Raw genomic sequence first — 22,190 nt, forward strand, 5'->3', positions numbered from 1 at the left:
GTTTTCTCTCAGTTTAGAAAGTTTACACAGGATAACATAACGTCTAAAGTACAACAAGTGGAGCTTTAATGTCAATCAACCTCAGTCATCTTCCACTGACCCACCTCTTCCTTCTCTTCCCTTCTCATCTTCTTCATGTCGATCAAACTTCCTAACCTCCATCCCCCTACCGTTTTCCCACCATGCAGCTATCAATCTCCATCCATAATCCCCTACATGAATCATCCATCCAATTCTCCTCTCATTCCATCTATAGTTGTCCATTTATCCGGGGGCAGGGGAGCTCACATCACAATTTCCTTTCCAGATTCTCCCTTTTCTTTTCCCTGCTTGTTCCATAAATTCCTCTCCCTCCTCCTTTTTGTTTCCTTGCACCTCTTTGGATAACATCACTTGGAGGACAAGCCTTTTGAGACCCAACGCTCTCATTCACTCTCCCCCATCTCACTCTCCTTCAATCCCTCTCTGTGGGGTTCTCTGAGGGACAATGATTACAACCAAGTCACTTCCGCCCCTGCCATGCCAATTAATGCGTTGGGCTTAAAGATGGAGCAAGGGGGACGAGGGGAAAAGTGTCCTTTCCCGCATCTCAATACATTACCATACTAAACAGGAGCCAGCACAACTGGTAGCTCTACAGCAGACACTTCAGGGACAGGTTCACCCAGCCGGATGCACCCCAAGTGGTCAAGAACTTCCCGCTCCTGAAACAAGCTCAAGAAGGTGTCCTTTTATATTTGGCCATACCATCAAGGCGCCAACATCTGACATTATAGTACTGGTCTTCTTTTTTCTCTGTTAATTTGGTGTGAAATCACTGTCATTTCAGCGCGGGTGCTCAAGGTGTCTCAGTGACTCTGACTGTGTGTTATAGGTAGGCTCAAGCATATACTTATTGAATATAAGCTGATACAGTAAAAACGTCTGCAGACATATGCTACAATGTATTTGCTGCACAGTGTGGTTAGGTTACAATCAATCAAACTAACCTCACTGTTCCACCCCCTGATGAGTAATGATGCACTCTGTGGCATCGCGGCCAGTTAATCACACTCTAGGATGCATCATGACCCCATCATGCCTCCAGCATCCCTGATTACAGTGGTTCTTACATTTCACCTCATACTTAAGGAAACCGAAGGGATTGACGATTCTATTTGTGCTATAACTGCACCATGACAGCGAGGCAAAGCTTGTTATCTCAGTACAAGACAAACGACACGAAAATGGTCACTCACATGGTGGTCATAAAAAAAACAGAGACGATGAGAGCGTAACATTTTTGCAGAAATGATTGGGATTATTAAGTCAAAAGTGAATTACCATAACTGGTTGCGGCAGCTATGAGAATCTTCACTTAGAAAAAATGCAGAGACTGAAGGTAAAAACAGAAGTTCGACAAAAGGTCACAGCTCTACGATAACGGCTCTAATTAGTGTTGCTGTCCAAGAACATGAGGTCTTCCTCTTAAGCACAAAGTATTGAGCTCATCTGTGAGTATAAGGGTCTGGAAGAAGCTTTGGAAAATACACTCTTTCTCTGCTTATTTTAAAGCATATTACTACATTTTCTTTTACCAGAACATACCTTAAAAGATGTCCTGTTCATTGCATTATATATATAGAAATGTATTCATTGGGATAAACCCCTTGAGATAAATCATCTCGTTTTCAAGGGGGTCCCGACAATAGCAACAACTTAAAGACATACATATACAAAAATACAAAATGCAAAACATGACACACAAGACAAACCACATACAGTCTGTTAAGTAAAATTCAAGCAATGCACACAATCATTACAATTTGAGACAGTCAAGCAAATCAGTTTCATCAATATCAGTTATAACAAGTACAGACCAGTTGAAAGTGAGATGATAATGCATGTTTAAATAAACCCAATGATGCAAGAGATCTAATAGCAGCAGGTAAAGTATTCCAGTCTGTTGGGGCTTTAAACATGAACGCTCTTCTGCCAATCCATTTTTTTGCAGAGGGGACAGAGAAATAAATCTGAACAGAATGTCTAACTTGATGAATTGGTGAGTAGGGTACAAAATACTGCTTTAAATAAGGGGGATAGTTAAGATAAATGCATTTAAATATCAGCTGAAGCCAATGCATGTGTCTTCTTACATTTAAAGAAGGCCATTTAAGTTGGTTATACATTGTGCAGTGATGTGTACGTCATTACTTCCTCTTTAATCATTTCCCTTTGAACTGTGCCTCGTGTGTTTCACATTACTTTCCCTTCAGCTTACATTTGAATTGCACATAAACATTTCTTACATTAAACATGGACTTTCCTATTACTGTCTGCTCCACTTTTTTTCTTTCTATATTCCACCAATATGGTTTATATTGAAGTGAGTGTCCACTGTCAGTCTCTGTAAGTCTTCTTGGTTAGTCTCTGCGAGCCCTCAAGTCCAACTAAATGCTTGTATTACTTTTACACATTGATGCAATATTAATACAGCTGTTCATTTTGTATTCTCTGCAGTGTTGCCGCACAAATATTAAACACTGAGATAATAATGCGATACAATAAATCAATGACACATTAAAAACATTTCATCAGACTTAATAACCAAGATAACTCTAACCTGAGCGGCCAGAAGATAAGATAAAGAGATAATAACGGGCTTGTGTCCATTTCAGTTTATTAAAACCATCTACTCATAAAATAAAATCTATTAAATGCATAATCATTCATTTTAGTTGCTCCAATATTATGGAAAAATGCCACCCACTTTAAAAAAAGCATTTGTGTCACCAAATTGGGGCAGAATGTGTTAGAGTTTAGAGGTTAGCAGAGGACAAAATGAAATGCTTTTAAAGATATTAAATTATGAGTTTTGTGCTGCTTTATTTGTACATGCTATTATAACTAATTGGCAATTTATCAACCCCTGTTTTTCTTTCATATGTACCCTGCTTCACCTAAAACCCTATGAACTGAATACACAGATTACTTGTCCTGTCAAAAAATCAAATAGTATTGTTTCTTTGTATTTTTTGGACCACAAAGAAACAGATTTATTTAGTTAACACCTCAGGACCTAAGCAAGAGGTTTAAAAGCATCATTGTTAGGATCTGTCTGTGTTGTAGTTTTGTATGTCTGGTTATGGGTATTTTCATCCTTGTATATTGTCTGGTCCTTCTTCCTGTGTTTTTCCTCCTGTCGTTAGTTTCCCTGGTGTGTCTAGTTGTCTGATTGTTTTCACCTGTGGCCCTTGTGTTTCTCCTCCCCTGCCCGGCTGTGTCTCGTCTTGTGATTACCCCTTCCTGTATTTAGTCTTGTCTCTTCCTGTGTTCACTGTTGGTTTGTCTTGTGTTGTGAGTAAACTGCGGTGAGTGTTCTGTTCTGGCTCTGAAGATTGTAGCCTTGAAATAAAGGAATTATTTTGTCACTTAAATCTGCATTTGGGTCCTGCTTCCTGCACACCGTAACAATCATATTCTTTGGACTCGTGTTTTTTCAACCCTGCGCAGGAACAAACGCTTCTTCTGGGTATACTGCTAAACAGGAAAACAACTGTACTTTCTATATAACAAACAATCAGTATGTGCCAGTTGTGTATCTACAGAAAGTGTTATTTTGTTCTTTGCATTTGTTTTAAATGCCAAATGCAGCACTATTTCTGTATGCTGATGCACGTCAGTCTTTCCAAAATGAAACACATATTGCTCCTCTGTCTCCTTCTGAGCCTGCTCACTGTGCTCAGGATGTCACACAGTGTGATGGGAGCAGGCGAGGTCTGAGGGTAATTGGCTTTGTAAAATCTGAGTCAAAATGCTAATTTGTGTCAACATTTTCGCAGGTGTTTGTACTTTTATTAAATAACTTGGAACAACTGAGTACAAACAAACTGCAACTTGTGACAGGTCTATAAATAATATCAGTGATTTGACGGAAGGAAAGTTTAATTCCTGATTGCAATCATGAATATCATTAATGAAGCTACGCACTGGCATATACAGTATCTATTGTTTGGATCACAGTTTTTAATGTCACAATGTTTCTATGCTAATGTGGAAGCTGTATAATAATTGCCCCGGGGCTTTCAGAGAAAATCCTGTATGTCTAAAAGAAGACGAGGAGGAGGACATGCCGATTAGAGGAAGAGTATAGCATGCTATGCAGGACGTAATTGTTTTTTTACAAACAATAGTTTACGGTGTACAAGCCATGTTGAATTGAGTTTTCCTTCAGGCCTTAAACTAGACCTATTCTCTTCATTCAATTAATTATATTGTTCTATTGTTGTTCCTGTTAGCTGCTGCTGATATAAAAACTGGGATTTTATCTATCCATCTTTCCATCTGCAGTACAGTATCCATAATTCACAAATCTTTAGTTTTGTAACCAAATCAGATATTTACATTAGAAAATAACGACCTATATGGCATTGGTTAATATCACGAACATCTCCTGATTTAATTGCTCTGACTCAAATCGAATTAATGGTAAATATTAAGTATTTACAAACAAACCATACACTGTAAATATCTAATGCTGGGTTTTGATTTGCTGACTCATTAATCAGTCCTGGTTTTCCAGTGCATGCCCGTTCATCTTTCTCCATCTTTCATCTGAGGCAGATCTGCAGTCAGTTAATCCCCAACTGTATTTATTGTATGAATGTCCAAACACTATAAATCAGCAAATAGGCTTTCTTCCTTATGCCCTCAGCAGTAATTGGTTATTTGGGGAATAATGAAACATCTCTATGAGTCAAAGATGGAATAATACATCAGCTTATATGGAAATAATTATCGCAGACATACAGCCCATTTTGCAAGGAGTAGACCCAATGGATGCATGTGCTCTATGTTCCTGAACGAGGAGGTTTGCTGACATGATGCAATAGTGAAACAAACTGCCAAATGCTATGGATGTATGTGTACATTCATGTCAGGTTTGCTGGGAGTTTCTCAGCTTCCTGTCATCTGTGTCTGACTGGCTTCTAGTTTCATGTATGGTGATTTTCTCACCATGAGCCTTTAAAAAAGAATTAGATCCATCTAAAAGCAACAGCTTTTCACACTTCTTTCTAGTAGGCTACCAGATGCAGCGTAGTGAAAGAGGTGTACATGTTTACAAATGGCCTATTACAATTGATCCATATATAAAGTGTCTTCCTATGGTTTTATGTTACCTGCATTTAGGACTTTATGCATTGGTGTTGTAATCTGTTGACACTCTATCCAGTTTACCCACAACTTCTATGCATGTGGGCAATGTTCTCACTGTCTTTACAGGCCTCTCTGGTCTGACAGTATTTCTTTTCGGCAATTGAATAACCTGCTTATCAGCAACACAGCCTGTCATTCTCCCTCATTCTGTTTCATTTATCTCCAAAACCCGAGCACCGGAGCCCATATGGCTCCACCTGAACCTCACTCCCCCCCTGCACCCCCACCTCTGTCCCTTAGTTATTATGCCCGCCTGTCCCCCTGTGGACTGTTTTCTCTGAGTACTGCAGCAACACCGAACTGGCTATAAATCACATTGCATTATTACCGCGCCGTGCTTCGCCTCACGCTCTGCCCGCCCATCGCGCGCCTCCGATTGGCCGCTGAGGCTCCTTGGCCAGCCTCCCCAAACGGGACATCGGTGCAATCGTACATCCCGCCTCCTTCCTTGGGGCCAGTGATTGGGAGAAAGGGGCTATCCTTGAACTGTCAATCATGCTCTTTCTTGTGCGCCTCGCATTCACTGCTGCTCCCTGCGACGCGCTGAGTGCGGAGCGACGAGACGCGCTGCATACCAACAGAGACACACGGGAGCAGGCTAATTAAGCTCAAGTGGAGACTTGCGACTGGTCAGGACGCACAGACCCCATCCTGTTCTCTGACAAAAACATATTCCTGTCAATTCATTGGACACTTTACACGTCACCTTTTCTTCCCATGCATTTTCTCAAACATTTTTCTCCAAGGCACTGAGAGCCAAACTAAGTGTGTGGGATATTTGTTTTTCTCCCCTGCTTTGGTCATTTCTGGTTGTCAGAGTCTACACAGGAGAAGACAAACAGCTCTCTTCGCCTCTATCTCTGACGCGGGTCATCAGAAGGAAAAAGTCAAGGGGATAAGACCGGTGTTTTCGTCCAGTCACATGTAGAAGCGTTGGACTATTGCAATAGACATTCATTACTGGGTCGTTTTTTTACACCGATTTCCCCGCAACGGCAACATAAAGGAGGAATACCAAGGCATTTGGCTGCAAAAACAAGCAAAAAATCAATCAGAATTCCATCATGGGCTGCCCCCTCTTGCGGAACGCGTTTGCTGGCTTGATCCTGGTGCTGCTGTCGAAAGGTAAGTTCTTACGAGCTACTTTAGCGATGTGCTCACGTTTCTGTGTTGATGCGCCTCTACGCATGTATCTTCGCCTTTCATTTTCGGAAAACGGTTGTGGAGGTGAATACTAATGATGATGAAGGGGGGGGCGGGGGGGTTCTACTTATACCTGCCCGTGAATCACGCGTGTCTGCTGTACCACTGCGCTTCAGTTTTCCATTTGTTCACGCAGAGATAGACAGAAATGTAGAGAAAGAGATGTTGTGTGCGTGTGTGTGTGTGTGTGTGTGCGTGCGTGCATGCGTCTGTGTGTGCGCGAGATCGATCGCGCACAGCACCAGGTTCATCTCCAAGCCAACCTCGTGGATTCAGTGTAAGCAACGAGTGATGCATGTTAAGATGTTTACTATGAAAAAATAGACTCCCACCCCCCAGTCCTCAGTGAACATTCCTTTACGTGACTTGAATGGGGCTGCTTTCCCACGTACACGACGCACCACCAGTGCAAAGAGAGAGGGGGGGGGGTGTTGGTGGTGGGCTTAATGTAAGTATGGGTAGAAGCAATGCAGAGAGACTCAGGAGGGAAAGACAGTGTTTTGTTCTCTCTCTTCAAAACCATGGTCGAGAGACAGAGAGAGATAAATGGGAAATATGGACAGTTGGGGGAGCGGGGTCTAAGGGGGTCAAACATGCAACGGGTAGTAAAGTCTGATTTTTTTTCTCTTTTATCGCTGCATCTCTGCAAACATCTCCTCTACAGCACAGCAAAGGAGACACACGCTCTTCATTGATCTTCTCTTTTACAACATCTAGATAACTTGCTCCAGAGAAGATATCCTTTTAAACTGCTTCATTATGTTTGACATAAACAGAGTTGTGTTGTTGTTGTCTTCAGGGATTACTGACCAGGCAATACTTAAAACCCACCTGCATTATTTTGTTCATCATTTCCTCCTAATTTCCTCACCATGCTTTGGGATGTCCCACCATCATCATGTTTTCTAATTTCCTTTTGCCTATCTAGCATGAACACATAGGCTACACAAATACACACACCTGGGTCAATTAGACCTGCCTTCATCCTGTGGGAAATCAGTATATAAATAAATTACTCCTGCCGTTAATAACAATAATTGATGTGTCAGTGCAATAAGATGTGAGGTTAACAACGTGCAGATGCAGACGGTTTGTAGCCTCCTGCTCCTGAGCTCCTTGTGGGCAGGGGAGCCCAGGTGGTCACGGTTGGTCACGGGCACGGTTGGTCACGGGCAGCCCTGCAGGACACACACACACACACACACACACACACACACACACACACACACACACACACACACACACAATGTCTCAAGCAGTGCACAAACCAACCCTACAACCACACTGAGTCTCATTTCAGCTTTCAGCCCTCTGCATTTGTAACCTGTGGGTTTTTGCAATGTGAAGGTGTGACCAATCATTAAGCAGCAGTTGAGGAATGATTGGTTATTGATGTGAGTTGTGCACATTGCAGCACATGTGAATCAAATTGGAGTTGGATCCCTCCTGCTGTAAGTCCACAACACGTCCGTCTTTTAAGGTAGAAAGCATGCGTTATAAAGGAAGTACATGACTGTTAAAAGGGCACTGTCCACTGCTTGATAAATCATGCAGCAGGGAAATTATCCTTTGTATCTGTGCCTCTAAGAGTCAGGCCAGTGTGGTAAGTGGTTGCTTTAAGGCTCTACCACCATTGTGAAGAAAATTGTGTGTGTTATTCATGCTCGGTAAATGACAAAAACACAAAATCCCATTATTTTATCCCCTGAACATGTTTTTCCCTCTTGACAGTGATAATCACGCAACTTCACATTATGCACAACAAATAATTATTAAGAGGGTGCCCAATTGTATCTCTCATACCCTCCAGGAACACAAAGAAAAATGTCTTTCAGACCTGTACACTCACAACCAGGTTGAAAAAGGGATTTTTCTTTTGCTGCCAAACAGAATTAGGCTATTCAAGGTTTCCTGCTGGCTTGGTGTGCGAGTGTCTAAACCAGTTCATGAGATACTGTCACGCTTTTCCCCTCCACAGTTATTCTCCTTTTTCTTTCTCTTACATTTTCCAGGAAACTCTAAAATACAGCAGAATATCTGTGCATTTCCGGCACAGAAGCTGTCTTTAATGAATCAAAACCTTCTTTACCTACGAGACGAGACACCGTGAGGCTGATTAAACGTTAAGACTGGGAGTGTGTGTACACACACACCTCCACACGAAATTAAACAATTTACCCTCTGCTCAAAGGATTTCTGTTATGACAGAAACCTGCATGATTGGATAATAAGAATAATGCTGTCATTGATTCGGTGAGAAGTGAAGATGACACGAGAAATTGCTTCTGCTAACAGGGCTACATATAGTAGGTCACAGCAGAGGACGTTTAAGGTTGTATACCAATATCAACACTACATTTAGATATTAAAGAAACTGATTTCTGCCTTACAGATATCCATTCACGGCATATTCACGAAAAAAGCAACTGTGTAAAGTACATGTATGTCACTCATGTTCAAACAGTCTAACAGATGGGTCTTCCCACCAACATGCGCTGCTGTGATGGAGGTTCTTCTAAGAGGAAGTGTACAAGGCAGGAACACAGGTGAAAACAGGTGGGGTCATATTGTAGCCTGCCATCCTTCTTGTTTTAGCAACATATGGGGGCCAAGTGGGGTCAATGCACATTGCACATGTTAGCACGTAGCCACTCTCTTTCGTCCCTACCCCCTCACACACACAGATACACACACACTCAGCTGGATCACCAGTCTTGGCTTGGAGATGAAGAGAAGGGAGATGCCAGTATCAACAGATGCCTTGCGCTCCTATTCTGGTGGGGACTCTGCTTTTTCTCCCTCCCTTTGAAATCCATGGTTTCTGTGTGCTGTTGTTTCCCATGTTTGGCTTACAAATGCTCTGCCATTTTGGCAGGTTTAATTTATCTGCAAGTGTTGGAGTGAGAGGGCCTGGATTTTGCCTCAAGAGCCTGAGGGACAAGGGTTGGAGGTTTATCCAGTCTGGAGTGGGTCTGTGGTCTGAATGTTTCTCCCTTGGGTTTCACTTTTTCTCTTGCAGCTCTGTGGTGGCCTGTGCTGCTGCGCATTTGAGACTTTCCTCTGAATCTATGTCTTGCACATCCAAGATAGCACTATAAGAAAAGCTAGCTGTGTTTTGAGCTAGGACTGCAAAGTCAGGTGCTGATGGAAAATAAGTGGTGTTGTATGGAAACATTATCAACCCGCTGGCTGAATAAAACATGGCATACTGAAGAAGAGTTCTGAGATTAATGTTATTTCCTATATTTCCAGTGTTGTTGGGTATAGTAAAGTAGGGACATCATGTTATGGTGAATGGCATTAGAGTGAGAACAATCTTGACGTTTTCTATTATAAAAGTAGTAGAAAAATGTAGTTCTTGAAAGTCAAAAACAACCTACTTAGTAAAATCACTTCAATTAACTGATTTAAAAAAGTAAGATGTCATACCGAACCAACACTGACATTATTCTCATTGAATTTCAGGATCCTGCAAACAAAAAACAGTCCCTTTCAGTCTTTATTTCCCAGCATTTGGCTTGCAGCATGGATAAACAGACACACCAGATCAGACTTATCCATCAGTAAAATAGATTAAAAAGAGGAAATTTGATTTACAAAGAGTAACACAATAAAAATACATTGCTGGAAGTAAAGATACATTAGTTAACAAAACAATAAGAAAACTGTACAATCTGGGTATTTTTGTTAACTACAAAGTTTGCAAAAAAAAATAAAAGTTCAATCTATGGCACCTGGCTCTGAGTAATTTATATCTCCATCCTGAAGGTAGGAGTAAACTATTCATTTAAGGGCTGGCAGATATCAGTGGCAATACTACAAGACCCAAACAGATGGAATGTTGAGTTGAATTCATTAGTGCCCTCATACTGTGGGTTTTGCAGCATTTCCAATTACAGGTGAGACAGAGATGAATAACCCCTGAGCTGGTGACCCCTTGACCTGCCAGGCTGAAGCTGAACTCTGCATCTATAGAGTTAGCAGTATCTGGCCAGACCGGGGACTGAGAGGTCACAGGTTCAAATCCTTCGAAGATGGTTAGCCGACGCAGGCACGCCACCACCTCGCTGCCCTTGAGATTACACCTGTCAGTTTTGATCAACACTTCAGCTGGGCCTCTCATATTGGTTTGGGGGGTTGGCAATTACGCATAGTGTCGTGCCATAAATAATGATTACAGTATGGCTTGTTTGCAATTATAATTACAGTTATAATATATGGAGTTCAGTGTAATGGAAAGGAACTGGGACAGCTCTCAGCTCGGGACAGGTAGTTACTGTGTTTAATTGCTGTAGTAATTTGCTTTGTTACATCCTCCCCTCATCCTCGCCATGTCCCAGTCCCAAAGACATGCGTCGGCTGTGTGTTCTCACTGTAACAAATGTAAAAATACTGTTTTATTTAGTGCAGAGGGTGGATCATTCAAGAGGGAGCAGAGTGGCTGTAGAAGCAGATATGAGTGGTGACTCGTGTCTCACATCAACCATCGCCCACGTAGACACACACACATACACACACACACACACACACACACACACACACACAGAAATAAACGTATGCATGCATACACTTTAGAATAGCTCCTGTACATTGGCCACTTGGAAGATAAATTCCAACAATTCCCCCTATAAAGGTGCGAGTGGTAAATCAATGGAAAGCCAATGGAGGGAGACAATTGGACGTATTTATATATACACACACATCAGCATGGTTATTAATAACTCTTATTGATCTCTTTTCAATAGCGTTCATATAGAGAAAATCAAATTGAGTCTCAGCAAGCTGCACATCTCCTCCCTTTGGTTCTCAAGGTTTCAGTCCACACTGCAGATTGAGCTATCTGTGGGGAGAAGCAGAGATGTGTTCTTGTTTGGTTGACGTGCAGATGTTTAAGAGAATGAATGCTGTTAGAGGGGGAGAGAATGTTGTGTGCTTTTTTTCTCTCTATTCCTCTTCCTTCTAGTCTTTTTTTGTGCCAGGGAGTTAGCATCACTGGAAACACAATTCAGATTAGTGCAGGCGGTTCGTCCTAGGGGAGCCGGGAGGGACGAGGGTCCTGCTTCTCTCCCTGTCCTCATTACCAAAAGACAAGAAGCTCGCCGGCAAATCAATGGAAAAGGCTTAAGCACTAATGCAGGCCATGCCTGGTGATGGAACTTAGCTTTTGTGTGGGTTTTTTGTGCCTCAGTGTGTGTAGTGTTTATGTGTGTGATCCTTCCCTTGTGTGCATGTGTGTGTGGAAGTTTAATCATGTGCTACAGCAGAAGGCTGGAGAAAAACATTAGTTTCAAAAGACTGCTGAATGGCTCGCTGTTAGAGTAACCTCAAAACTCCCGGTTAACTGCGCTGATATTTACCACGGGGACATCCGATAGCATGGAAGCCCTTTAATTACGCAGTGATAACGTCAGATCCATCAGCGAATCCATTTAGTCCAGTACTAACCCTGTTACTGTTGTAATTATAATTGCTCAGGGTATTGTTGCCATGACTACTACTACTTCAATAGCCTGCAGTTGTGTACAACTTCCTTAACGCTGTGAAAAAAAAGAGCAGCACCTTGGTGTTTCCTATCAACAAACCCTGAAGCCGGTACCGACATCAAAATATAGCAAACAATCCACCTGTCTCACGGCTCAATCTGCGCCACATCTGTTCTAGCTGTAGCTGATGCTGTTGTTCTCACATATGCCTTCACATTTTCCTCGCGTCTCTACTTTTGTTTACACAGGTAAAACTCCTGGGCGCAACAAATGATGAATAATGGTTTTGTGTTGTGAATGTTCAGCCCCTGCAACGCCTCTGACATGTAAAGGTGCCGGAGATGTTGCTGGGTCTGTTCAGATGGGGAAAGCAGGGCAAGAAGGGAGAGAGGGAAATAAATAAAACTATGGAAAACAGATCAATAAATATTTTAGCAGCTGCTCCCTTCACAGACTTCTCCTGAAGCCATAAGGGGTGGAGAGAGATAGAGGGATGGATAAAGTGCAGGGAAAGGAGAATGAGAACAGGGGTAATTGTGTTCCAGACTCTCATTCACAGTGGGCGAGAAATATGAGGCTGAAAGAGAGAGGCAGAGAATGGGGATAATTGTGTCCCGGACTTTAATAGACAGAGAGCGAAGGCATGAGTGAGGGGTGGAGAAGCGACACAGGGTGTGCTAACGAGCCCCACATACCAGCATTGTCTCCTATGGGAACAAAAAAAGGCATATGAGAGGCCGGGTCCTTGGAGTTTGGCACTACATAATAGCGACTCTAAGAATCTCTCCCTCTCTTCCTGACTCTCACATCATTTGAATTCCTGTCAGGAGTTAGCGACCAGCCGTGTGGGTGTGTAGTTTGTGCAGCACGCAGTTCTCAATGATAATGAACTGGTCAGCAGCTCAGACTTGTTGCTGCTGCAGGCGTTGCCCGTGTCAATGCCACCTTGCTTCAATCATTAGCTTACATGTTCTCACATTGCTGTGAAATGTGCACACACAAGTCACATATTTCATGCTGTGTGCATGGTGGGGTATATATGTTTAATGAAGGGAGTGAAAAGCAGTGGGGGGGGGAGGCAGAGAGAGCTTATGAGGGTGGACAGGCTGGAGAGATTGAGGAGTTATGAAAAAATGATTGAAGGAGGGCTGCTGGGAGGAAGCGAGGGAAGAGACAGATGGTGTGAGGGAGGAAGGGGAGGGGGGATTCAAAGACCTGCAACAGGCAGTGATCGAGATGGATTGATTCTGCACGCAGATGATTAGTTGGAATAAAAAACATGGCAGGTTTATCTTGCCAATGAAAACTGTGATTCGGTGATATTGTTGTGAGTGGGAGTTTTCAAGTTGTTTCGGGGTCACTTATTGTGTGATATTGCGGCGTTAAGAAGCTGGTGCTAATGTGATATGCCACTGGTTAGGGAGTCATTTCAGCGAGGCAGCACACCTCTAATAAGACGCTCATGCTGTGGGCCCACATCATAATGAGTGGTTTGGAGCTTGTCAGGAATCCACTGGCTATGTAAAATATTATATTTAGACTCTCTTTAAATTGTCAGCACACATAGCAATCAAATACTAACATTACATGTTTCTGTTGTGATTTGGAAAGCTACATAATTAGTTAAACAAACCAAAGCCGATGCCCAGAAGTAGTCATTGCTTGGCGAAGTCGGGCCTACTCTTTTAGCTTATGCTGCGATTTAAAAAGGTATGCTACAAAATTCTCCTGTCATTTAATCCCAACACATTGCTCCAGCTGGAAAGTTGCCGGTGGGATTTTCTTATAAGAAAATGTCCATGTTAGCACGACATACTGACAGTAAGACTCAGTTAAGCAGAATTTCACCAAGGATTTGGCTGTGACAGCATGTAAATGGACTTACAGGAAATGTTCCACTGTGGCTTTGATTCTTTTCCTTTGGGTATCAGGTGTTTAAAATGGCTGCTCGCATTATAAAGTAAGAGATCACAGGAATGGTTTTTGGTACAAAACATATTTCTGATATTGTGAGGCTGTTGTGATAATTGGTTGTTAGGTGAGATTTCATCAAACATTTGTGCTGCAATAGGTGATTAATTGGGTTTGGGAAAAGACACTTCTGTGTTATTGTGTTACTATATTTGGATAGCGCTAAAAGCCAGGGCTTTTCTTCCCAGATATTTTGTAATGCAGTGAGTGGAATGTCATTAGTGCTTGGACCTGCATGTGTGCAGTTGTGAGCACATAATTTGGCTTGCAACGTTATTTAAAAACATTTCAAGGGTATGGTGTGCGTTTACAATTTGTTTCAATCACGTTGCATCCCTTTATCCATTGAGTGATGTGGATAAATAGTGCTAATATAATTCTTGGGGTGACTTCCAATTTCATCTTAAAAAATATTTTTCTTTAGTGTATTCAAGGCTGTGGTTTGCTTTAAAAACACATTTCACAGTTCCTTTTTTCTTTCCTCTTGTGTTAGAGCAGCACCAGAAATTGAAGCAATTTGGCCAAATTTGATTAATTAATATGCATTATATCATTCCAGAGATAAAAGTAAAATGTCCAATTACATTTCCCCATCATTCTGTCCTTGTTGAGTTGCTGTTCTCGCCTTCCTGCAGCCGCCATTCCAGTAATAGAGCGTATGTAAATGAATCGGTACAAAAAGTGATCTGGGTTAATGGTATTTTTTAAAGCACTGATCAAATATAGTACTCCACCGGTTGTGCCCATAAAACAACGCACTTTCTAGAAAACCTCTCTTTAGAAATGACTTTGTGAAATCATTTTGTCACAGCAGCAAAACATCAGTCTCTCTCCACGTCAGCGGGTACTGACTGTATCGATGTGACCTTTATCTGGCCAGCAGACCTCCAGTTCCATTAAGAAATAATGAAGGTGTCAGAAAAGGGCAATTAGATGCTTAATGTTGGGCAACAGTACTCTAATACAACATATTTTTGCCGACAAGTCAATATCTATACCTGACAACAATGGCTGCACTTTGAGACATATGGGAATTGTTGACATTAAATAAATGAATTTGTTGATTTATCACCCGCTGAAATTGTTTTACAACCTATGCTGCGATCGACTAGAAAATACAGTGAGGAAGATGCATTTAAACAGTACTATAAATAACAAAACTAGGCATATACATGAGATATGATGTGATGAGAGGCCACCAATACAAAGTAAAATATAAGGTCCACAATAAAAAATGAAAATAGTTTGAGAAAAACAACAAAATATTATCTGGCTGATGTCAGAGCAAAAACAACAGTATTAAAGATTAAAATCAGGTATTAACTGCAGCATTGAAGATAAATTACCCAATTCATCACTTGTTTTTAAGCCTCATGTTGACTTATTTATCGTAAATATCTGCTTTATCAAACCTGCAGTTACCTTTGTTTGTTATTCGGGGTCTGACAGCTGTAATCAAAATTGATCTGTGTGCTGCAGGGAGGCAGCTAAATCAGACATGACAAATGCAGGGCAGACAGTGCAGGTGTTTTCTCAATCAGCCCGGCGTGATTTATCCTCTCTTGAATCCATCATGATCAAGTCTTATTGACATTGGGGTTCTATTAAGATTTGTATTTCATTTTTTGATGGGGGATAGAAAAGAGAGATAGCAGCCGATCGATTACAGTGTGCAAAAAAGTTTGAGCAAAGAACTGCATTTCAATTCCGCCCTACAGAGGATTTAAAAATCCAAAAATGTTGAAATGTTTCTGCTGGCGTGATTGATTTTCCTTTAATTACATTTTTTACTGGACTGGTTTTGTGTGGTAAATTAATGTGAAGCGTTATGATGGTAAGGGAAGACTATCCTTCAGGTTTAATACCTTCAAGCACTTAGAGCAAGGACATTACATGTGTAATGAATAGCACTTGATTAAAGGATGTTATACCTCTTACATTTTCAAAGTGCTGAATATAATGCACCTGAGAAAATGTGTTTATTATCATCTTCTGAATAAGAAACTAAATAGCGAATGTGTCTTTTAATACTGGTTTTCTTCTCTCTACATTACAGCAAGGTCTGTATCCTTAAGTATATAGAAGTCCCTTGATCGCATTTGGACAGTGCAATTTGATGTTAGGTAATAATTCAATTTCTTAAAGCAGGGACTTGAAGTGGACTGTCAGGGCTGAATGCAAAGAAGACGCACCACAAGTTGTCAAGCCATACAGTATAGTGCAAAAGTCTTTGAAATGCGTGCCTTGGAAACTGCAATATTTCAATTCAGAGGACAGTAATTACTCAGTCAAACATAGAAGTGGATATAATTGCATTAGAGTAGAGCCACATTTATCATAATGTAAAACCCAGCCAGTTTGTGTCGTATAAATTATGCTTTGGTGCTCAGCCCCGGGGACCCCTTGGCCATCTGACTGTGCCCACTCACCCGTTACTACCACTTCCTGCTTTCAGCTCACACTTAAAGACACAAGCGCTCATCAACCTAAGGCCATCTGTTTTCTTTTTCTGGGGTAACTTCAAGCCAGCAGGGACATGGACATATGTAATACAATTAAAATCAGACTTGTCAGCGGTCTGGGTATGGCCTTATTAACTAGGGAACACCACATCTTCACCACTCATAAGTAATTAAAGATCTTCCCCCAGTCCGCTGAGCTGCCCGCTGTAACATTCTCCCTCTGGAAGATAATTGCAATGATATGGATAACTTGAATCATGCCAGTGTATCATGTATATAGTATATCACAGCAGGTGTTGGTGAATAAAATATATGAGGCTCAAATCACTCTAGGGCAGGGCAATCTAGCTGTTTCAAAACTACAATTATTTTTGCAATATTTCTTCCCATATCTATATATGTAGGACTTAATGTGGCACATTTATGTCATTGTTGTTTTATTTTCAAAAAACACATTTGTAAAATCAGAACATACACTGAACAAAAATATAAATGCAACACTTTTGTTTTTGCTCCCATTTTTCATGAGATGAACTCAAAGATCTAAAACATTTTCTATATACACAAAATAACCATTTCTCTCAAATATTGTTCACAAATCTGAAAAGATCTGTGATAGTGAGCACTTCTCCTTTGCCGAGATAATCCATCCCACCTCACAGGTGTGGCATATCAAGATGCTGATTAGACAGCATGATTATTGCACAGGTGTGCCTTAGGCTGGCCACAATAAACGGCCACTCTGAAACGTGCAGTTTTGCTTTATTGGGGGGGTCTGGGGGGGTCCGAAAACCAGTCAGTATCTGGTGTGAGGGGTAGGATTAGGGTGAGGGGTAGGGTTAGGGTAATGTTGTGAATCGAGTGGCCTGTGTTCGTCGTCCATAACAAACGCCTGCCCATACCATAACCCCACCACCACCATGGGCCACTCGATTCACAACATTACCCTAACCCTACTCCTCACACCAGATACTGACTGGTTTTCGGACCCCCCCAGACCCCCCCAATAAAGCAAAACTGCACGTTTCAGAGTGGCCTTTTATTGTTCAGATTTGTGAACAATATTTGAGAGAAATGGTTATTTTGTGTATATAGAAAATGTTTTAGATCTTTGAGTTCATCACATGAAAAATGGGAGCAAAAACAAAAGTGTTGCGTTTATATTTTTGTTCAGTGTATGAATAATTTCTCATGGTCCAATTCCATCCAAAGGTTGGCATGCAGTAACTTGAATTATTTCCAAGTCTTACGTCACTCGCATACAAAAACAGCAATGACGATGGAGACTGTCCTTTAAAAAAACACAGGAATTAGCTTTACAAATTGAAAGTTATATTTGAAGGTGATTTCTTAGATGTCTCCTTTTTATGTCATACATTTTGTTAACAACTAGTAAAATGTGTATTTTCATGGATTCTTTGTAAGCATATGATTGCAAGAATGGCATTTCGTTCTGGGTTATGATTATTTTTCCAACTTGATTATACCACTTGAGGGCTGCTCGCGTGGCACAGAAGAAAAAGTCATGCCAACCATTTCAAAGACACAGGTACAGTACGATCCCTTGTTGCTGTGATTCAGGCTTGGCACTCCTTCGAACAGATTTTATTATTGCTGATAGGAAGCCAGTGAAGGATGCACATGAGTTGGAGACCACACATTGTCGACACTTTCTATATAGACAAGAGTTACTTAGCAGTGACTATAATATTATAAAATATTATTTATGCTGTTTTTGAAAATTACCCTTGATCTATGGTTATCATAGATCAAGGGTAATTTGCCATTTTCAAAAACAGCATAAATAATATTTTACAAGTGTATATTATTTCAAAGGGAGACATGGGGAATAAACTGCTGAGGTTAGTGTGCCTTTGAACAGAATTGATTAATCCTGTTTGAGGGAAGTTGAGCATCTGTAATGGCAGGTAAGAAACTGAAGGTTACAAATTCTGCATTAGGAGGAAATTGGCGATGCTGGAAAGGGTAAGGCCACTCTTGGCATGGACTATACTTTGCACAAAGGATGGATGAGTCAGATAGAGTTGGTTTACTTGGAAGCACAACATAAAGAGGGCTGTGTGTGGCTGTGGTTGGTTGTTTTATTTATTAGCTATGCCAGGTTGGTTGCAACATTCATTTCATGCCTGTGTTACTCCACCTGCGTCTTCGGCTGGCGCATGCTGATATTAAACAGGTTTATAATCGAGAACACTTGCTTTCCCTCAACCTGCAGAAAAAAAAATAATAAAGTGTGTGCATTAATTGTAATTACAAGTGATTAATGCTATGTTTAATATGTTCATGTTGGCTTTAAGCTTTTGATCTTTTGCACAATTTTGCCTTTTGATCTAACAGTCTCTTTTCAGATGCTCTGGGTTATATCTTTGAATACAGATGTGCTCAGATATAAACACAAAAACCAGATTTTTAACAACTAAAAGGTGACAAACAAACTCAGCAGCATTCACTAATATTAGCTAACATCATGTTCCCTGCCGTGTTAGCTTTATTTCTCACCAGCGTTCTTTGAAGTTACTCATCCTAATGTCAATCACCTCTGAGTCACTGATTGACTGAAGGAAAAGGTGTTAAAATTAAAACTAATATAATTTATGACTAAGTGTATTGAATAGGACAGCCTCCGCTTCCAAAATAAGACGCAAAAAACATCTCAGTGTTTGATTAAGTGTTGCAAACAAATCAAGAGTCAGACATGTCACATGCTCATAAAATGAAAATGACTAGCGACAACCCAAACTGAAGTGTGGTGGAGTCTAGTGGCTCGAGATAAGAGAGGAGAGGAGTAAAGTGGAGTCTGACCTCTTGACCAATTAGTGAGGATCGGTTTGGGGGGAAGGAGAGGCTCTCAGACGCAAGCTACTTCTCTCATATTGAAAAAAAACCTAAACAAAGACATAAGACCCTCCTCAGTCATCAAAAAACAAGTCCCCAAAGTAAGTCTTGTTTCCAAAAATAAGAGTTTAATCCTTAGATTTGAATTTGGACTCTTTCTGTTTCTGCAACAGGATGACCCACCTGTCCAAACATGGTCTGAGTCCATGATACAGGTGCTCAATCCTCATGGTCTGCTCAAACCTAATGGGACAACAGCTCTACCAATGCGCTTTTTCCCCTTCCCATTTCTTCTCCATATCCAGGGTGTCCGCGGGGTCTTAAAAAGTATTACAAGTTGAAGTGAAATGAAGGCTATTAAAAAGTATCAAACTGCATTTTCCAAGGTATTACATTTTGTAGCTTATTTTCAATAAGTATATAATGTGTCCAAAGAGGTTGTATTCTACAGTCTGCCTGAATGTAATCCTTGCGTAGGTGTGTAGTGTGATTCTGTGTAGTTTATTGATGGCATCCCGTTGGATTTGACGTCATCTGAACCAGACATCGCACGCTCACTGCTTGATAGCGCGCAAAGGTCCGTTTACGCCGGTTGTTAAACAACATCGTTATGGGGAAATGCAAGTTTGCGTCCAAATGGTTGGAAGATAAGGAGGAAGGACAATCAATACTGTATATATTAAATGTGAGGTAAAGTGTGACGCCTGGTTAAAACTTGAAGTGGTCTTAAAAAAGGTCTTAAAAGGTATTACATTTGACGTCAGAATTCCTGCATATACCCTGATATCAAACCGACAGCCACTACTAAAAGATTCATGCATATGGACTTTGGGTCATTAAAGAATGATCCACAGCAAAGCTGTTTCTTCACCCTCATAATGAAATCCAATATTCGTGAAATGGATTTTCTTCTGCTCTCCCACTCACTCTATTCACAGATGTGTGTTTGCTGGTGTATTTAGTCTGTGTTTGCACAGGCTTGTTAGGCTAGCACGGGTTAATGGTATCCTAAAGGCGCATTTTCCAGCCACCTAGTTAATTACACAGGGTTGACGGATGACCTTGCCAAACATTACCTGTGTAAAGCAACGCAGAGTAAGGCCATATCTCTGCCTTTCTAAGATTGGGGTCAGAGTGAAGATCAGTTAATCAAAGCTTTGCTGATCCACGTACGGCACTCACCTTACAGAGCTTCCAGTTAGAGGAGGCAAGACACTATCAGATTGGTACATGTGTATTTGAAACCTGTGCTATGGAAATGTTGACATTTAAAATATACAAACAATTGTCATAGCTCATCTTTTTGTAATCCTGCTGGTTCAAGGGTAGTATAGAAGTAATGCAACATGTTTCACAATGAATACAACACGATGCAATACAATGTGCTTTGCAAAGTATATAAAAGAACGATGACATATCGGTGACTAGGTCTTACCAAGGTACTTCTAAATACATTGCTTATATTGCACTCTGAGTCTGAGCTGTAAGGTTATATATTATGTTTAAAAGATATTAGTTCCAAGTCGTCCTCACACCTACACTGGTGTGGCTGCAGTTTATGAAAACATGGTTGCCCGCAGTAGAATTTGATTTCCTGCATGTATGAGGACAACAAAATATGCAACACAACTCAGACGTTAACAGACATGTGATCCTCCCAACTCATAACACTCGATATCCCCAATCCATTAAACACAATGGAACAAGCCTCCAGTAATACCAAGGGACCCGAGTAGAAATCCCTCTTCTAATCAGCCTGTAATGCCCCCTGTTACTCATTGTGTCCTAGATCAGACCACTAGATGGCATTACCTTAAACATTTAACATTGTTTTGCCCTTGGGAAAGGCAGAACTTTTTAATTAACGTGAAATTATTTTTCCATGTTGCCTTTTTCAATTTTTTCCCCCCACCTTTGCTGGTCTTCATTGATGGCGGTTACCTCGCCCTGGGGCTTGATAGTGGACAGCTCATCAGTATGGGTGACAAGAGTTTGGGTCAGACCTTCACCGACTGTGCGAAATATGTTTTTTGGAAATACATGATTTGTTCCTGTATGTGTAACATGGCTGTGCCACTAATTGCATTTTTAGTGAAGGCAGTCATACTAGATTTAAAATAAAAGCACATGAGTAACACCCGTGTTGATACCGCAGCGTCATATTGTTGGTTGAATATTCATGAGTCATAGGAGAGGAGAGGGTTTTAAAGTGCATGAAACCAAAGGGAAAGATGTGATGCAAAACCGCCTTCCTGCTATACTGGATTATGGTATTTCATGTAAAATCTGGAATCTCTCTGATTAAAATTGTGCCAACAAAATACCACTATCATCACTGGCATCAGTAGCAATTTTAATCAAGTCATCTTTTTTTGTCATATCATCAAGACATGCCACGTTTGATCCTCACCACCTTCATTATGATAACCACCAGCACTGTTATCATCACTCTGATAATCAGCCAGATCTTTCCTCCCCATCTTCTCACTTTTATCTCCGTCTTTATCATTGTTGCTAATTCCCAGCATCACACTCGGCTCTGTGCAGCACAATAGTGTTTTGTTGTCACCGCGAGTCACTGTGTTTTTATTTTCTACCACAATTACATACTCCACTGAAGCAAAGGAGGTAATCCCTTCTCTCGCTGTCTTTGATTATGTTTCATTGCACTCATTCTTCATCCGAACACCCCCTAAGCCCTCCCTCCACCCTGACCAGTCGCTCTCCTGTGGAGTCTGCAGCCCCCCCCCCCCCCCCAGATGTTGACATCTGTCTTGGCATGTTTTTTACTCACACTTCCATCTATCTGTCTTCCTTCAACCTGTTTCCTTGTTTCTCTCTCTCAGTTTCTCTTGAAGAGTCTCTTTCTCATCCTTCGGGGGTTCCTCTCTCAACCCATCTGCTCCCCATTTATTTTTCATTCAATTTGCCCCCATCGCTTCATTTTGATGTGCTGGACTTCTGTTGCTCTTCCCATCTCACTGTGTCATAAACTGTGAGATTGCTGTCTAGCACCAGG

At 41.2% G+C, this 22,190-nt stretch overlaps 1 protein-coding gene across 2 annotated transcripts in view; it reads left to right on the forward strand.

Moving 5' to 3' along the window:
* The first annotated feature begins 5,715 nt into the window (after window positions 1–5,715).
* Window positions 5,716–22,190, forward strand: part of iglon5 (IgLON family member 5) — a 106,869-nt gene continuing 90,394 nt past the window's right edge. For both annotated transcript variants that reach the window (XM_034239971.1, XM_034239974.1), the window contains exon 1: window positions 5,716–6,321. In XM_034239971.1, coding sequence (XP_034095862.1) covers window positions 6,261–6,321 — 61 coding nt within the window. In that variant the 5' untranslated portion in view covers window positions 5,716–6,260. The remainder of the gene's footprint in view (window positions 6,322–22,190) is intronic.

This window comes from Gymnodraco acuticeps, unplaced genomic scaffold, assembly GCF_902827175.1.
Source record: "Gymnodraco acuticeps unplaced genomic scaffold, fGymAcu1.1, whole genome shotgun sequence".
NCBI lineage: Eukaryota > Metazoa > Chordata > Actinopteri > Perciformes > Bathydraconidae > Gymnodraco > Gymnodraco acuticeps.